The sequence below is a fragment of the Mus musculus genome, chromosome 11, assembly GCF_000001635.26.
Source record: "Mus musculus strain C57BL/6J chromosome 11, GRCm38.p6 C57BL/6J".
Classification (NCBI taxonomy): domain Eukaryota; kingdom Metazoa; phylum Chordata; class Mammalia; order Rodentia; family Muridae; genus Mus; species Mus musculus.
The window spans coordinates 53707717-53725624 of record NC_000077.6 but is presented as its reverse complement, the minus strand read 5'-3'; the positions used below and the strand labels follow the sequence as shown (position 1 = coordinate 53725624).

At 42.9% G+C, this 17908-nt stretch overlaps 1 protein-coding gene across 1 annotated transcript; it reads right to left on the bottom strand.

The window, feature by feature from the left end:
• Positions 1–521: 521 nt before the first annotated feature.
• Positions 522–4831, bottom strand: Il5 (interleukin 5). Its single transcript, NM_010558.1, has 4 exons — positions 4648–4831; positions 3787–3819; positions 1789–1917; positions 522–1709 (listed from the first exon to the last, which is right to left on the bottom strand). The coding sequence occupies exons 1-4, from the start codon at positions 4786–4788 to the stop codon at positions 1611–1613; spliced, it is 402 nt and encodes a 133-aa protein (NP_034688.1). The 5' UTR covers positions 4789–4831; the 3' UTR covers positions 522–1610.
• Between the last annotated feature and the right edge of the window lie 13077 nt (positions 4832–17908).

Sequence of the window (17908 nt, the reverse complement as noted above, 5' to 3'; positions counted from 1 at the left end):
GCTGGAATTAAAGGCGTGTGTCACCACGCTCGGCTTCCACCTTGCTTTTTGAGAGAAGATCTCTCACTGGTCCAGAACTCACCAATTCATTTAGGTTGGCTGAACAGAGAGCCCCAGGGATCTGGCTATTTCTGTCTCCCAGTGTCAGGACTACAAGTGTGCCCCCACCATGCCCAGCTTTCTGAAATGGGTTTTGGAGCTCGAACTCAGCTCTTCATCCTTGTACAGCAAGCACTTTATTAATGGAGCGATCTCCCATTCATTCATTTATTCATTCATTCATTCATCCTCTCATTCATTCCTCTCCTGTTCACCCTGAGCCATCTGGACATACTCCTACATAGGGAGATCCAGGCTCAGTCCCAGCCCTTGTTCTTGCTCCCGATACCACTACCAAGTCCACCCTTGGTGCTCCCTGAAGCTCTAAGGAGCTGAAAGTGCTTAGTCAGGACATACTCAGTCTCTCCTCTGGGTCCCTGCACACACCCAGGGTTAGAAAAGACCAATAGCAAACTGAATTTGAGTTGTCCCTTCTGCTTTATTAGAATATTATATACGTTGTAATAAATATTAACTTACTGAATCCATCATAAATAATATGAACATCTTACAGAATTAAATAAAAGCATACATCTGTTTTTCCTGGAGTAAACTGGGGGAGGCTTCTCCAGTGACCCTGATACCTGAATAACATCCCAACCATTTTATGCTTTCTGTTGGCATGGGGTAGTAAGGTTGTGGTATTTACTTTGCTTCTTAAGTTCAGTTACACGGAGAAGTAAGGCCCAGCATGTGGCTGGCTCTCATTCACACTGCAAGGAGATGTCCCTTTTCTTTTCCAAAATCCAGCTGCTCCAGGCACAGAGGCACAGTCATGGCACAGTCTGATTCATACATAGGACATAAGAAAAGTCAACCTTCTCTCTCCCCAAGAAATAGAAGTGGGCTTACTAGAGTTTGGGGAGAGTAGCAGGGAGTTGAGGAGAGATTGACTAGTGGGTATTAAATTGAAGTTAGATAGGAGCAGGAAGCCCCGGTGTGGCATCCCTCAGCAAGAGAGTCATTAAGTATCATCTATCTAAAGGGGCTAGGAGAAAGGATGCTAAGGTTGGGTATGTGATCCTCCTGCGTCCATCTGGACCAAGAGTTCAGGGTCACCCTTGGCTACACACTGAGTTCAAAGTCAGCCTGGAATACTTGAGACCCTGATGCAACGAAGAGGATGAGGGGGAGGGAGTATAACTCAGTTGGTAACATGCACAAAGCCTTGGGTTCCATCTCCAGCACTTCATGAACTAGTGGCAATGGTGCATGTCTGTAACCTCAGCCTTCAGGAAGAGGAGGCAGGAGGATCAGAAATTCAAGGTTATCCTTGGCTACATTACCAGTTTGAGGCCAGCCTGCGCTACAGGAATTTCTTTTATGCGTATACAAAAAGGTTAAACACTTTGCATATATGGACATAGATAGGTTTAACTGACTACAGGACATAAATATAAATGGAAACAGCATATGGTATCCCTTGCATTTGCACAGTTTTGTGGGGTTTTTGCATCTGTTGACAATTTAACTTAAATTGTGAAGTCCTGTCACCATGGAGCAGCTCAGCCTCAGCCTTCCATTGCCCACTCTGTACTCATCACACCAAGGAACTCTTGCAGGTAATCCAGGAACTGCCTCGTCCTCCGTCTCTCCTCGCCACACTTCTCCTGTGAAAAGAACAGACTGTCAGGTTGGCTCCTGGAGAACCAGCTGCAGCCGGATTCACAGGGTCCCTGGGGAACTTACTTTTTGGCGGTCAATGTATTTCTTTATTAATGACAGGTTTTGGAATAGCATTTCCACAGTACCCCCACGGACAGTTTGATTCTTCAGTATGTCTAGCCCCTGAAAGATTTCTCCAATGCATAGCTGGTGCTGAAAGAAGATTATCAAGAAGCAAATAGATCAGACTGCCCACAACGTACACATATTTTGAAATATCATGCCATATGCAATAAATACATGCAATTTAAATGCATCAATAAAAAACCCCAGACAATACAAGATGTGATGGTGCTTATCTGTAATGCCAGCATTCAGGAAGTTGAGGTAAGAGGATCAGGAGTTGAAGGCCAGCCTCTGATACATAGAGTTTGAGGCCAGCTAGTGCTACATGAGATCATTTCAAAAAAATGAACCCAAAGTTAGGATTGGGGCTGGGGAGATGGCTCAGTGGTTAAGATCACTGGGTCCTCTTCCAGAGGACCTGGGTTCAGTTACCAGCACCCTTGTGGTGGCTCACAACCATCTGGATTAAAGGTGAGTGGTACCACACCCATATTAATATTTTCTTTTGAAATTTAGGCTGATGAATTTTCTTCTATTTAGAAAAAGTTAAATAATGTACTTTACGCTAGAATAAGATAATATTGAAATGTATACAATATCACTACATAGTCATATTCATTAAACTGTTTAGAAATTATTAATAAAGGCATTCATGATATTTTTATGTCTTTCTATCATTACCTAAGAATATAACCCTCTGAGCGGGAGAGATGGCTCAGTGGTTAAGAACACTTGATGCAGTTCCCAGCATCCAGATGGTTGGCTCACAACCATCTGCATATCCAGCCCCAGGTGATCTGATGCCCTTCTTTTAGCCTTCAGGAACACCAGACACATAGACACATACGTGGAACACACACACACACACACACACACACACACACATATACATACATACATACATACATACATACATACATATATATATACACACACACACACACACACACACACATATATATATATATATATATATATATATGCAGGCAAAATGCTCATACACATAAAATAAACAAAAGGAATATATAACCCTAAACTCTTAATACTTTCAGAAAGGCATTAGAGTGGGCGGGCTCTGGAATTCAGTGGTAGAGTGCTCACTTCACACACTGAAGGCCCTGGGCTTGATCCTCAGCAGTAAGAAATAAGACAAGGAAAACAAAGAGAGGCACTAGGATGAAGAGAGCCATGGACAGAGCCAAAGGGAGCCCAGCAGGACCTCTCGCCATGCAAAGAATCTTGTGAGGCTGTGAGATGTATGACTGACAGCTCCAGCTGGCCACTTACATAACAGATCTAGCTCAAAGCCATTCCTAATATTAATTGGCTGGTGGTTTTTGCGTGTCTCATAGCCCAGGCTGGCCTCTAGCTCAAAAATGTAGCTGAGGATGACCTTGAACCTATGATCTTCCCGCCTCCATTTCACCATCATGAGATTACAGCCAGGTACTTCCATGTTTAGTTTATGGGGTGCTAAGAGTCAACCCAGCATATTAGGCCATCTATCAACAGAGCTTATATCTCCAGCCCTCTAATGTTTTTGTTTATTTATTTATAGGATTTACTTTTGATACATACAGGGCAATGTATCTAAGCTGGCCCTAGACTCAGACTACCCCTGCCTTTGGCTCCCAAGTACTGGGATTACATAATTTGCCACTCTCATATTCTTTTTATTTATAAGCACAAACTTTCATATCTACCTACATAAATTTTCTTTTCCAAGAAAGTCAAACAGTTTAACTGAAATCAAAAGCTCTGCTGGGTGTGGTGGCACAGGCCTGTGTCCCAGCTGCTCTATCAAGGCAAGAGAATCACTTGAACCCAGGAGCTTGAGACCTAGAGAGGTCCCCATCCCAGACACACACAACACCAGAAAGCTAGATGCAGATGACTTATAGCTTAGTATGCGAAGCTGACTTACTCATGCAAGCACGGCAGTAAAGAATAACTTACATTTTTATGAGTAGGGACAGGAAGCCTCATCGTCTGCAAAGGAAAGAACATCATAGGGTCATCCTAAAGAGAGTCCGTTGCCTTTTTTAATGCAATGCTTGCTGGTGATAGGGTTATCACCTGTGCATTAACACTAACACATTCATAATTGCACTTTTTTTTTTTAGTATAGAATAGAGCTTATTCAGGGCATGGAGAGGGGAGTTGAGAGGGTAGTAGAGATAGAAAAAAGCAGAGAGAGAGAGAAAGAGAGAGAGAGAGGGAGAGAGAGAGAAAGAGAGGAGGAGAAGAAGAGGGAGAGAGAGAGGGAAAGGAAGAAGGAGGGGAGAGGGAGAGAAAGAGAGTAGAGAAGTAGAGATGCGGGCCATGAGCACATGGTGGGGGTGGAATGGGGAGAGAGTGGGACAAGAGGACAGAACGGGAGCAAGAAGGCAAGGGAACAAGCCATAATTGCACTATTTAAAGCAGATCTTTATGTTTAGAAATGAATTGCCACAAATGGTTTGGGTTTTTTTTTTTTGTTTTGAAAAAAAATTATTTTGAATCAGGGTCTTGCTTTAGCTCTGGCTGTCCTGTAACTGGCCACGTAGACAAGTCTGGCCTTGAACTCACAGAGATCCACCTGACCCTGCCTCCCAAGTTCTGGGATTAAAGGCCAAATGCAGCTATTTATGCATTCTGAAGAACCATAGCGTCAGGCAAGGTAATGTGTCTGTAATCCTAGTATTTGGGAGACATAGGTAAGGAGATCTGGTAGGGGTTAGGACAGCCTACCCTACATAGCAAGTTTGAGGCCAGTCAGAGCGGTATAGCAAGGTCCTGATCTTAAAAACAAAGCTGAAGGAATAAGTTATACTTTACCTCATTGCTTGTCAACAGAGCTCGGTGAGCGGACAGCTGTGTCAAGGTCTCTTTCACCACTGTGCTCATGGGAATCTCCATGGCAGTGGCCCAGACACAGCTGAGAGTCAGAACACTCAAGTGCAGAAGCATCCTTCTCATGACTCTGAAGTCTTCAGCGCTGGCCTTCAGCAAAGGAAGAGCGCAGAGCAGGGCCGAATCCCCAAGCAATTTATTCTCTCTCTGAGGAAATGAATAATTGCTAACAATCAGATAGAGGACACCTAATAAAGGCGAGTCCTGAAACTCAGGGTTTCCAGTGCCCTGGGTCTTCAAACAAAATGCATTTTTTTTTTTTTGCTCTTTAATAATAGTTAACATCTTGACCCCCACCCCTGCTTAAAAAGCATTTTCTATAACATAAAAGAATGTTTCTACAACTTTGATCCACATTTACACTCCATTCTGGTTATTGAATTTCTCTTTAAAAGTTGTGCATATATGGCGGATCTCTCTAGAGACGCCCATGCTCACACTCTTGGGAGCGTGATCGGCTTTTCTTGAGCACCTTCTTTTTTATCCCCCCCTCCCTGCCCCACACCTGCTTTAATATGTGTTAAACTCAATTCCTGATAAAGTGAGAAAAAATGTATTCAAATGTATACCTCCAACAGGGTTAGGCTAAAATACATAAATGTTGAGAATATCTTACTAGGTGTGGTGGTACACACCAGCAGATGTGGGAGGTACAGTCAGGAGGATCAAGAGGTGACAGCATCTTTGGCTTTTTTGTGTGTACAGCAAAGGTGAGTTCAATCTGGAACACACAAGACCCTGCTCCAAACTGCCAAAGAGAAAAGGGAAAGGGGGTGTTTTTTTTTCTATATTGGCGGTAGCTAGACTTATCTGTGCTTAAAAAAAGAAAAGAAAAAAAGAATTGAAAACTCTCTGGGAAAGACATTTATTAAAGCAGCTGGTCTGACAGAGTTGAGTTGCATGATGTAGGTTTTTGATCAGCATCCTGTCTGTTACTAAAAGGCCAACCCAGACTGAGTGGAGATAAGAGGATGCTTCTTGGTTCCTATGACAAAAAGTGCAGGGCAGAGGCTCCTTCCTGTACTGCTTTGGTGGCTTGGCCTTGACCCACTTTTCAAGCAGCTTACTGTGTGTATGAGGGGTGCTCCAGGGTGACAACAGGACTCCTGGCTCTCTCTGTATCTTGTCACACACAGCAGGTTCGCATTTCTTCTCCTTTTCCTTCTGTCTTTCATTTGTGGTGGGTTTATTAGGACACAGTCTTGACTATGTGGCCCAAACTGTCTATGAACTTCTGATGCTCCTGCCTCAGCCTCAGCCTCTCAAGCACTGTGTCAGGCATGCTCCCCTGCACCGGGTTCCAGTCGTGCTCTTCTCATTGTTCAATCAGAACAATTCAGTCCCTCAGCACTCTCTAGTTTCAAGATGCAGAGGAATCAAGCTGGAAGGAGCCTGAATGTTTCTCCCTGCTGGCTGGCTAGCACTCACAGTGCTGGCAGGTAGTATATGGACTGCTGAGGGAGAGCTGTAGAAACAGTCTTATGGGCTGGCGAGATGGCTCAGTGGATAAGAGCACTGACTGCTCTTCTGAAGGTCCGTAGTTCAAATCCCAGCAACCACATGGTGTCTCACAACCACCCATAAGGAGATCTGATGTCCTCTTCTGGTGTGTCTGAAGACAGCTACAGTGTACTTATGTATAATAATAAATAAATCTTTTTTTAAAAAAAAAACAGTCTTACTTAGCTCTGCACCCTGTTTACACAGGTCAACTGGCCAAGCAAGATGTGCCATCTGGTGCCCTAGTGGTAAGACAGTTATGGAAGCAACCAACGGCTTTAGAGGTGAATTTGAGGCATACTCCATAGGAAGGAATTCACAGGGAGCCTGGGAAAGGCTCACAACTGGGTCATTGGCCCTAGCAGGGAAAGTGGTAAGGTTGTTGCGCTGAATGGATATGATATGTCTGCCAAATTGTCTTCTAAGTAACTGTGTGTGTCCACACATCAGCACAGCTGCCAGCTTTGGTCAGGAACACTTGTTTTAAAGTTGCCAATGGTAATTGTGGAGACCCGTAACTGGCCAAGGTACTGAGGATGAGTGACTATTGAATGCTCAGTCCCCAAAGGATTTATCTATATCACCCCCTCCAATGCTCAGGAAACACAGCAGGAAGAAGGAGCAGACAGAACTAAAGTGCCTTGGGAACTGGTAGACACTGTGGAATGCTGGTTTCTGGGCATGATGTGGCTGTTGTGATCACCTATGCAAGACTGGGTCAGCCATCAACATCAGTCATGGAGGAGTGAGAGGCTCAGGGGCCCCCACCCTTCCCAAGCATTTATATGCAGTTGCAGTTAATAGTTGATAGGTGAGGAAGAGACTTTTTTTTCAGTGATCAAGATGCCTGCGGTCCTATAAACACTGGATCTCTAGAGAAAAACACAGAAGAATATTAGTTTAGAATAGGGAGAGGATTAACAGGAGTGGAAAGGGGACTTGAGAGGGAAATGGGGTTAATATTGCTACAATAAATCACCATTTAAAAATTTTTTTTATTTTTTTATTTTTTCGAGACAGAGTTTCTCTGTATAGCCCTGGCTGTCCTGGAACTCACTTTGTAGACCAGGCTGGCCTCGAACTCAGAAATCCTCCTGCCTCTGCCTCCCAAGTGCTGGGATTAAAGGCATGTGCCACCACCGCCCAGCATAAATCATCATTAATATCATCAAAATATCATAATGGAATCCATTGCTGTGTATACTGATTAATGCTAATTAGAAAACTAGATTTTAAAAAAACAGTTCAAAGACAGAGGGATACACTGTAGACACACTGTGACATAGTACAGCTTCCATAATGAGATGTTTTCTATGCGTTGTTATTTTGTTGTTGTTTATGTGTGTATGTGTTTTTTGGTTTTTGGCTTGTTTTTTTTTTTTAGCTTGTGGGGAGGCTGCAAGGGTGAACGGCAGATTTGGGGAGATAGGGTGATGAGCAGGACTGGGGTGCATGATGTGAAACTCACAAAGAATAAATAAAAAGTTAAGACAAACAAACAAAACCAGTTCAGTCTCTAGCAAAACATGGTGCCTAACGCCTATATTCCTGGCATTTAAGAGTTTAAAGCAGAAGAATCAGGAATTTGAGTCCAATCTCAGCTACACAGTGAATTTGAGGCCAAGTGTAGGCTACAAGAGTCTCTAAAAAACCAAATGCCCCAAACACAAACAACAACATTCAATGAATCAGGTCTCTGTTTGGAAAGAGGAGGGGGACTAATGGGAAGAAGGAAAGAGATGAGACAGGAAGGAGTGAATGTGACAAAAGACAATATAAACATGTATGAAATGTCATAGTGGAACTCCTTATCTTATAAAATTACCATACACCAATGAAATAAAGGAAAACCCAGCTCAGTAAGGGGGTTTATGTGTTCACCATGGACCTGTGGCTAAGCCTATGGGATACACCGCTTGCTCATCCTGAGCTGGAAGTGGGCATCATCCCGTCCAAAGCACACAGCTGGGGCATCCAGGGTTCACGGTACTTGTAAGAGGGATGTAGATGTTGGGAAAGAAACAAACGTATCACAGACAGGGAGCATGTGGGCTTAGCCTCTCCCATATGTCCCTCAGGCTGAGGTCCTTTCATATGGAGTGTTGCCTGTCCATGAGTATGTGTCACGAGGAGAACCAGTCTTTTGTTTTTTAGGCTTAAATCAATAATCCCAGAAGCATCCACAGATTGTTTCCCTGAATCTTTTTCCAAGGCTGTGTATGGTTCTACATGAGATGCAGAGGCCGTTAGCATTTAGCTACCGGTGCAAAGTGTGTGCGAGTGCACATGTGTATGTGTGTTGTGCATCTTCAGGTATGTACTGAGGTTTGAGCTCTTGGCTAGACATAACTGAGTTGAACACTCTCAAGTATTGTGGGAGACAAACTGGCTCACTTCATCGAATCTGTTAGCAGTGAAGCAGGAACCACGGTGGCCGGGCTTAAAATGATGCTCTCAAAATCCAAGCTTAGCTCTGGCAGGACCTGGCTTGCCCCAGAGGTCGTGAGACAATAATTCTATTTCCCTTCAGACATCTTCTGGCTACTCTGAGAAAGTGTGGGCTTAGATGAAGGTTTCAGGGGAATTGCCAAGTAATTTGCAATTTTAGTAACTCCACCAAGGTTTCAGAGTGATTCAACACCATGATAGAGCTGCACAGGTCATGGAGGGAGTAGCAGATTGAAAAATCCCCATAGTAGCCTTTACTAAGCAGCGGAAATGCGGCATCTGCTCACCGAGTTTAGGGATGTAATACTAGCCGGCAATGAATGGGATGAAGCGGGAAAGGCTGTATTTACAAAATGAAGGTAGCGAGGCCTAACTTGCAGCACAGAGCATCTAAAAGTGGGCACTCAGCTCCAGCTCAGCTATTGCCATATGACTTTCACGGGCTCACGTTTCCAGATACCCAGTTTAAAAACAAAACCCCAAATCACACTTACTATATGTACACCAATTCTTTACTTAGAAAAAAAAATATTTCCTATTCAAAATTGTATTTATTGTTTGTTTGAGACAGGGTCTCCTGTAGCCCAGGCTGGTCTTTAACTTGCTAGGTACTCCTTGAATTCCTGATCCCTCTGCCTCAGCCTGCCGAGTGTTAAACGAAATGTGTGTGCTGCCTGGTGGGCTCAATATTGGTTTTCTTTCAATTTTTAAAAATTATTAAGAAATACACTGTAACATGAGATGTTTCATTTCAGCAACTATGTGTTGGGTCCAGTAGCATCATATGCAAAAATAAATTGTAGGCTGTTCACTTTGCAAAATAGAAGAAACTCCGTAACTACTGTCAGAGGTCCCCCGCAGCCCCATCAGCCCTGTCTTCGGAACCCTTGGGTTTCACTACAGCCACACTGTTGTCTTTTATAACAGGATTATTGTGCTTGGACTTCGGAGTTCATGGTGTTCTAGCATGTGTGAGAATTTTCTTCCCTGCTGAACAATACTCAGTCTTACATACAGATCCTGTTTTGTTTGTCCATTTTTCTGCTGATGGATGCTTAGGTTTCTTCCTTCTTTCAACTTCTATGGATAATGTTGTGTCTGGGCATGTGTGTACAATGATTTTCTTTTCTTTTTAGGTCTAGGGTCTTGTATCAACTCACTATGTAGCTGATGATGTCCCTGACCTGCTGGTCCTCCTGCCTCCATCTCTCAAGTGCCGGGGTTACAGGTGTGCACCACTATACCAGGTTCCTCCCCTGCTCTCTCCTCTCCTTCCTTTTGAGATGGAGACTCTGACAATGTCACCCAAGCTGGCTACTCTCAATCTTCCAGCTTTAGCAGCTCAAGTATTGGAAGTACAGGTGACAGCTGTGCACCTCACAGCTCAGAATCGTATTTCTCATAAAGCTAGGTCACTAACGTTTCCTCTATGAGTTTAATCTCCTCAACCTGATTGCAAGCTTTCTTACAGTAGGAATATTATTTATTACCCGTGTGTGTCCATGCACGTGTATGTGTGTGGAGAGGTGTGTGTAGGTATGTGTATGCACATGTGGTAGGAGTGTGTGTATATATATGCACTTGATCATTCATGCCATGGGATACAGGTGGAGATCAGAGCACAGCTTGTAGGAGGCAGTTCTCCCCTTCTACCGTGTGGGTTCAGACAGTAAACTCAGGTTCAGGCTTGGTGGCATGTGCCTTAGTAGGTGAGCCATCTTAACATGAATGCTTAGAGTGGGAACTCTCAAACAATATTTAAAAGCGCTTTATTAATAGAAGTTCCCAAGCAAGAGGTAATGACTTTTTTTGAAAATTGAAAAGTATATTTTATTTAGTGCATAGTGTGCCCCAGCATGAGTGACAGTCAGAGGAAGCTGATCAACACAAGCAGTGGTCAGTCATGTTACACGAACCTTTGATATGACATCTTAAGAATGACATATTATCTCTGTGGTCTTCCTCCTCCAAACCATAAATTCTGCCTAACCATGAGCAGCAAGCACCACTCATCCCTGAATGGAAAGACAATACCTGGCCAGTGCTCACCCCAAACCACTGAGGTCATCATCATATCCAAGGACAGACTCAGGCATGGTCACAACCCAGCAGCATCTGAGAGACACACCGAGTGCTCGGATGTGCTGTCCTGCACCAGAGCCACCTGCATGGTAGCACACACCTTCAATCTTAGCACTCTCGAGGCAGCCACAGGTGGATGGATGGATCTCTGTGAGTTCGAGGCCAGTGGGGTCTACATAGTGAGCTCCAGAGCATCCAGGGCCACATAGTGAGACTAGGTACTCAATATTTATAATATATAACCAAATAAGCAGACTCTTGATGTAGATTGTATAAATTGGACAAATTAGTATGAACACCATAGAGATTCATAGTGTCTATTGTGTGCAGCTAAGAAACTGAACAACAACAACAACAACAAAACTTTGGGAAGATTAATGGCAAAAAGGCACAGCATCTGTCAGGGATTTCAGGATCTATGTTATTGAGACAGGCATGGTGGTGCACACCTGTGATCCTGCCACTTGAGAGTAGCAGCACAAAGTAAAGGCTCAATTCAACTACAGAATAAGTTTGAGGTCAGCCTGAGCTACATAAACTGTCCCCAAACCAAACCAAACCAAACCAAAACCTCACAAAATATTCTTTTATTTTTGGGGCAGGGTCTCACTCTGCAGCCTTGGCTGCCTGGAACTTGGTGTATAGACCAGGCTGGCCACAAACTCACAGAGATTTGCCTGATCTGGGGGACAGACACTTGTCCCCTAAGTGTTGGACTAAAAGTGTTCACTACCACGTCCAGGTTATAAGCTACAATAGCTTAGGTGAACAGAAATAAATTACCAGTCAGTAATCTGAATCTTCAAGGATTGGTGACTATACCATTTAGCAAAAAGACTTTGAATTTTATCTTCATAATAATGTTATAAATTGAAATAAAAGAATAAAATGATAGTTATTTAAATGTGAGCAGTTATGTACCTTTGAAAGGGCACTTTCACAGAGAGGGTTTACCCCCTGTGCCCTAAGCCCTCTATCTCCTTTAATGTGCTACAGATCAGTAATAGTTTTTCAATAACCGGGGTTTTCACTGTGATGCCATTTCAGGTCAGATGACTTTTCCATGAACTGATTCTAATCAGCTACCTGCTCATGATCCTCTAGTTTTCATAGTGACTAAATGCAAATTTGCACCATTTCCTCTTGACTCTATTCTAACCTTTTACCTTCCAGCTCTAAAACATATCTTTAAGATGACGTTGTGGGGCTTTTCTTTTTTTTTTAAAAAATTGAATTAAAAACACTATAGGAAAATCGACACTGAATTTCCCTTGGCGTAGCAACTATTAATTTTTCTGGCAATTTTTTCCCAATCTTTACTAACTTATGGATAGTTTTATGAGGCTGTAATCAATGAATATGTGAGGTTTACATTAACTTTTTCCTGTCTACTATTTCTGGTTCATATTTCTATGTCGTTTCCTTGTTAATACTTTAATGCTCTCATGTTCTCAAATGAAAGTGCTATCTCCTGAATACCTACCTCACTGTTTCCCAACTTATGTTCATTACCCTTGCCTTCAGGGTTGCTTTTTTTTTCCCCCAACGTATTTTTATTGATTATTTGGGAATTTTACATCATGCACTCCGATCACATTTACTCCTCAATCCTCTTAGGTCTGCCCCTCCACCACTACGGTAACTCCCCCCCCCCCCGCAAAAAAAAAAAGAAAATGAAGAAAAGCAAAAATAGGAGCAGTGCAGTTTGTTTTGCCCATGTACTCATTGGTGCAAGTCAAACTCCTGGTGGCCAGCCCCTTAAAAGACAAGTGCATCCTTCCCCAGCTCTCACTCCCTGCCAGAAGCCCTGAGCTGTGGAGAGCTGCATTTCAGCACTGGTTCTCACAATTTAAGATAACACCATCAGAAACCTCCTTGTAGAATTTGTGCTAGTTTGGTTTGGCGTTTCTGTTTCTGTTTCTGTCTTCGAGTCAGGGTCTCATGTAACCCAAGCTGCCAGGGTGTTTTGAGATGTGGGCCTGGACGGCCTGGAATTTACTATGTAGTGCAGGCTGGACTCAAATATACAACAATCCTCCTGCCTCTGCCTCTTGAATGCTAGAATCACAAGCATCTCTATCCTCTTGTATCCAGCTGTTTGTTTTGAGGTAGAGTCCCCTTATAAAACCCAGGTTGATCTCCAATAGCAATCCTCCTGCCACCACTTCCCTTGTGTTTAAAAGCATGTACCACCAAGCCCAGAAATTTTTTTAGAATTTTTGAAAAAAAAAAAAACATGCTGATGAATGGACAAGATCATTTCTATAACTGTATATGCATTTTACCACATTGCCCTCTAAAAATATCCAGTGCATAAAGAAATCTCTTGTATCTTTGATGTTTTTAAAGTTAGCATACAAGTAAAGGGTGTTGTCTTAGCATGCACACGCGCGCGTGCGCGCACACACACACACACACACACACACACACACACACACTGTTATACTTTTTTTTATTCATTTTCCTCCCTTGTATTTTTTTTTTTTTTTGAGACAGGGTTTCTCTGTGTAGCCCTGGCTGTCTTGGAACTCACTCTGTAGACCAGGCTGGTCTCAAACTCAGAAATCCGCCTGCCTTTGCCTCCCAAGTCCTGGGATTAAAGGCATGCACCACCACGCTCGGCTCCCTTATATTCTTTTTTTTTTTTTTTTTAAGATTTATTTATTATATGTAAGTACACTGTAGCTGTCTTCAGACACTCCAGAAGAGGGCATTAGATCTCATTACGGGTGGTTGTGAGCCACCATGTGGTTGCTGGGACCTGAACTTCGGACCTTCGGAAGAGCAGTCGGGTGCTCTTACCCACTGAGCCATCTCACCAGCCCCCCCCTTATATTCTTAATATTTCATAATTCATAACACATTTCACAGAAATAACAGTAATATAAAATCCACTAACACTGGGTTGTTTTTTGTTTTTGACAAGGCTACATATTGTAGCCTCCCCCAGCCTGAAGTGAGCTGGTGCAGACCTTGTTGCCACTGAGGTGGGGCCACCTGTGGTGCAGCTTTCCGACTTGGCTGGCTTCTTTTGAAGTGACAACTGTCTTCCTGAGACATTCCTGAATAAGCAACAGCCTGGCGACCAAGTGCTGACAGCATGGCGACAAAGCACCAAGGATGGACTGGTGTGATGGGCTTTCCCCCTTTATAAGCAGAGTCTCTTAGTAAACTCTTGGGCCTTGATCAGAGAAAAAATTGTCTTGGCCTCATTATTTCTCTCACCGTCTAGTCTCTCTCTTTCAGCCCCAGCCTGCCTTCCAGGGATACCCGGTTCATGTAGGCCGAGGGCCGGCTTACTACTACAACATATAGTCCAAGCTGGTTACTCATTATGTAGCCAAGGCTGACCCTGAACTCCTGACCCTGCTTTTGCCTCCTGGGGTGGAATTACATGTACGCATATCACATCTGATTTATGTGGTGATACAAGCACTCTAGCAACCTAGTGATATCCCTAGTCCCCAGCACAAATTTTTAAGAGTTTTGCTCATGTAATGAATGACAGATGTCTGAAGGAAGAGGGTGATGTAAGCAGTAGTAGTTACTATTTGATAGCTGGTGTTTGATAACCGTTTGATAACTGCTGGTAAACCCAAGTAGCAGTGTGTGTACTTAGCTCACTGTGAACAAGAATTAAAAAGAGCTCTATGATGGATAAGGTGATAGGAATCGTGCATCATAGCTTTTGTGCATCATAGCATAGATTAACTTTGAATGTCAAAACAGCCACGTAAAAATTTTAAGTAGAATTTCTAAAATAATGGGAACATTTTTTTCTAACTCAGGTACTAAAAGAATAAAAACGTTCAATCAATCTAGGAAAAAAAAACCCTAGAAAGAGTGAAAAAAAAAAAAAAAAACCAAACACACACACACACACACACACACACACACACACACATACATGAACAATATGAGATAGGAAATTCCAAATTGACCAGACAAGTTAACTAACTCACCTATTAAAAAGACTCATAGCTAATCCCAGCACTTGGGAGGCTGAGGCAGGAAGATTTCTGAGTTCGAGGCCAGCCTCGTCTACAGAGTGAGTTCTAGGACAGCCAGGACTGCACAGAGAAAAACAAACAAATGAACAAACAAACAAAAAAGACACATAGCATAAAACTGTATCAAAGATATTTGCCATCTGTTTTCAAAAGATACTCAACATAAATGACAAAGAAAACAGAACGAAGACTAGCCAAGAGTTAGCTCAGTTACCAGACTGTGTTAATGGAGACAAGCGATCAGAAAGCATTAGAAAGATGCATAGGTTCCTGTGGACATAAGATAGCATCTCGTGGCAGCTTAGCTTTTCATCACATTAATTTTGGTTCAGGTAAAACCAAACGTTTTCCAGAAGTACTTTACCGAGAATTGGGGACTTGGCTGATTGGAACTTTGAGCCATAATTTTTTCTTTTTTGGTCATTTTGACTAGAAAACCTTTACTATTACAAGGTAGAATTGTGTGTGTGTGTGACAGAATGTAACTACCATGACATATCCATTATTTTTTTTCAGTTAACTATTTTGTTCTGAACTGTTTTTTTTCAAAACGTGTGCTTTGTGCATACTTACGAGAGGTTCACATGCTGTTTTCCCAGAGTATCAGAGTGGTCCAGAATTCAGTTCCTAGCATCCACATCAGGGACCCAACACACTCTTTAGCTCCCAACATGTGCACATAACCACACACATACATATAAGTTCATATTTTTAAATACCATGCTACTAATATTCACATATGAATCTCAAAATTCTCCTCCTCCTTCTCCGCCTTCTTTAAGATTTATTACATATTTATTATACGTAAGTACACTGTTGCTGTCTTCAGACACTCCAGAAGAGAGCGTCAGATCTCCTTACGGATGTTTGTGAGCCATCATGTGGTTGCTGGGATCTGAACTCAGGACCTTCAGAAGAACAGTCAGTGCTCTTAACCACTGAGCCATCTCTCCAGCCCTCAAAATTCTTCTTAAATTAAAAGCATTATCATTATAGAAATATTGTTTAATAAGCATTTTTGTCTCCTGATTTCAAGGTTTACATTCAGAATTTCCTGAGTCCCTCAAATTCCCTTCACTTTTTGTTTTTTGAGACAAGGTCTCATTGTAGCTGTGGCTAACTTGGAATGTCTTACACGCGTTCTCGACCGGCCAGGAAAGACGCAGCAAACCAGAATCTTCTGCGGCAAAACTTTATTGCTTACATCTTCAGGAGCAAGAGTGCAAGAGAGCAAGAGCTCTATTGCTTACATCTTTAGGAGCCAGAGCGCAAGAGCGCTAGAGTGCAAAGGGCAAAAGCAAGAGCCAGAGCAAGAGTGCAAAAACGCAAGAGTGCAAGAGAGCAAGAAAAAGAACAAGAACAAGAAAGCAAAAGAGCAAGAAAAAGAACAAGAAAAAGAACAAGAGCAAGAGAGAGAAAATGGCAAAACCCCGTCCCTTTTAAGGAGAATTATCCTCCGCCTAGGACGTATTACTCCCTGATTGGCTGCAGCCCATCGGCCCAGTTGTCATCACGAGAAAGGCAGAACACATGGCGGGAAAACTGCCCCTGCACGTGTGCAGATTATGTTTACCACTTAGAACACAGCTGTCAGCGCCATCTTGTAACGGCGAATGTGAGGGCGGCTCCCCACAGGAATGTGCAATGATCCTCCTGCCTCAGCTTCCCTAGAACAGGGATTACAGGCTTGTCTCACCAGGTCTGTCTGGCTTCTTCTTTTTCTTGAAAAAAAAAAAATTAAAGCATGAAGCCAAGTGTGGTGGCTCACACCTTTGATCCCAGCACTTGAGAGTCAGAGGTAGGTGGCTCTCTCAGTTTGAAGCCAGCTTGGTCTACATAATGAGTTCCTGGCTGCCAAGATTACACGTCACAAAATGACAATGGAAAAATTAAAATGTAATTATATCATTTCCCCCTTCCCTTTTCTCCCTTCAGCCCTCTCATGTTCTGTCTCCCCTTTACTCTCTCTCAAATTCATGGCCTCTTTGTTATTTTACACACACACAAACAACCTACCGAGCCAGTTAGTGTTACTTGTACACATATGATTTCAGGGCTAACCACTTGGTATTGGATAACCAACTCCTCCCCAGAAAAGACCACCTCTTCTCTTCTCAGCAGTTAATTCCATTGTAGTTCTCTATGGGCTCCCTTTCCATGTCAGCATGTCTACTGATGCTGTCCTTGTTCAGGTCTTGTTTAGGCAGCCATATTGCTATGGTATCATGTGTGAAATTTTCTGTCATTTCTAGGAGACACAATCTCACAGGTTTCCTGGACCTCTGGTTCTTACAATCTCTTCACCCCCTCTTCTGACATGTTCTGTGAGCCTAGGTCCAAGAGTTGTGCTGTTGATCTATGAATCAGGGCTGGGCACGCCAGGCCAGCCTTTTATTTTTGTATGAGACAGGGTCTCACTCTTAGTCCACACTTAACAGTGAAAGGCATCCTCCTGCCTCAGTCACTCACCTGAGTGCAGGAATTACAGGTTTGAGCCTCCATAGCCAGCCCCTTTCTACCTAATTCCTACCTTGTGACCTTGTTGACAGGAGCGGACTTTCTTCCTACTTATAAGAACCCTGTCTTGGAACAGCATCTGGTTTTGGGTCCACAAACTTTTGGTCTTAAACTCCTTTTGCACTTTTAAATACTGCTGAGGGTGGAGGCATTGTATATGTTACTAATAGTTCAGTGGCAAAACTTTAAAAAAAGCCTACACACACATATATACTTTGTGTATTGCCTGCATGTATTACAGCATGTCTATGCCTGGAACTCAGGGAGGTCAGAAGAGGGTGTTAGATCCCCTGGAACTGGAATTACAGATGGTTGGGGCCACCATGTGGGTGCTGGGAATTGAACCCCGACAATCTGCAAGAGCAAGTGCTCTTAACCACTGAGCCACCTCTCCAGCTCACAAAACCATTAGCTCTGCAAGGATCTCAACACAAGCCTATGTAAGCATTAACTAGCAACATTTACAGCTTAGTAGAAATGAAAACTGATTTATTCTAAAGGAAAAATATATACAAGAGTGCAGTCTATTGTAATGGCAGCACCACAGTCACGTGATCAAGAGAAACTACTCGCCACTATAAAGTGAAAAACCAAAAAAAAAAAAAAAAATAATAATAATAATAAAAAGT

Excerpts from the sequence above, each read along its gene's own strand:
- Il5 (NM_010558.1), bottom strand. The coding sequence starts at position 4,788 with ATGAGAAGGATGCTTCTGCACTTGAGTGTTCTGACTCTCAGCTGTGTC. Across the intron at positions 1,918-3,786 it reads CTGTCCCTACTCATAAAAAT|CACCAGCTATGCATTGGAGA; the intron begins GTAAGTTATTCT and ends ATCTTCTTTCAG. Across the intron at positions 1,710-1,788 it reads AATACATTGACCGCCAAAAA|GAGAAGTGTGGCGAGGAGAG; the intron begins GTAAGTTCCCCA and ends TTCTTTTCACAG.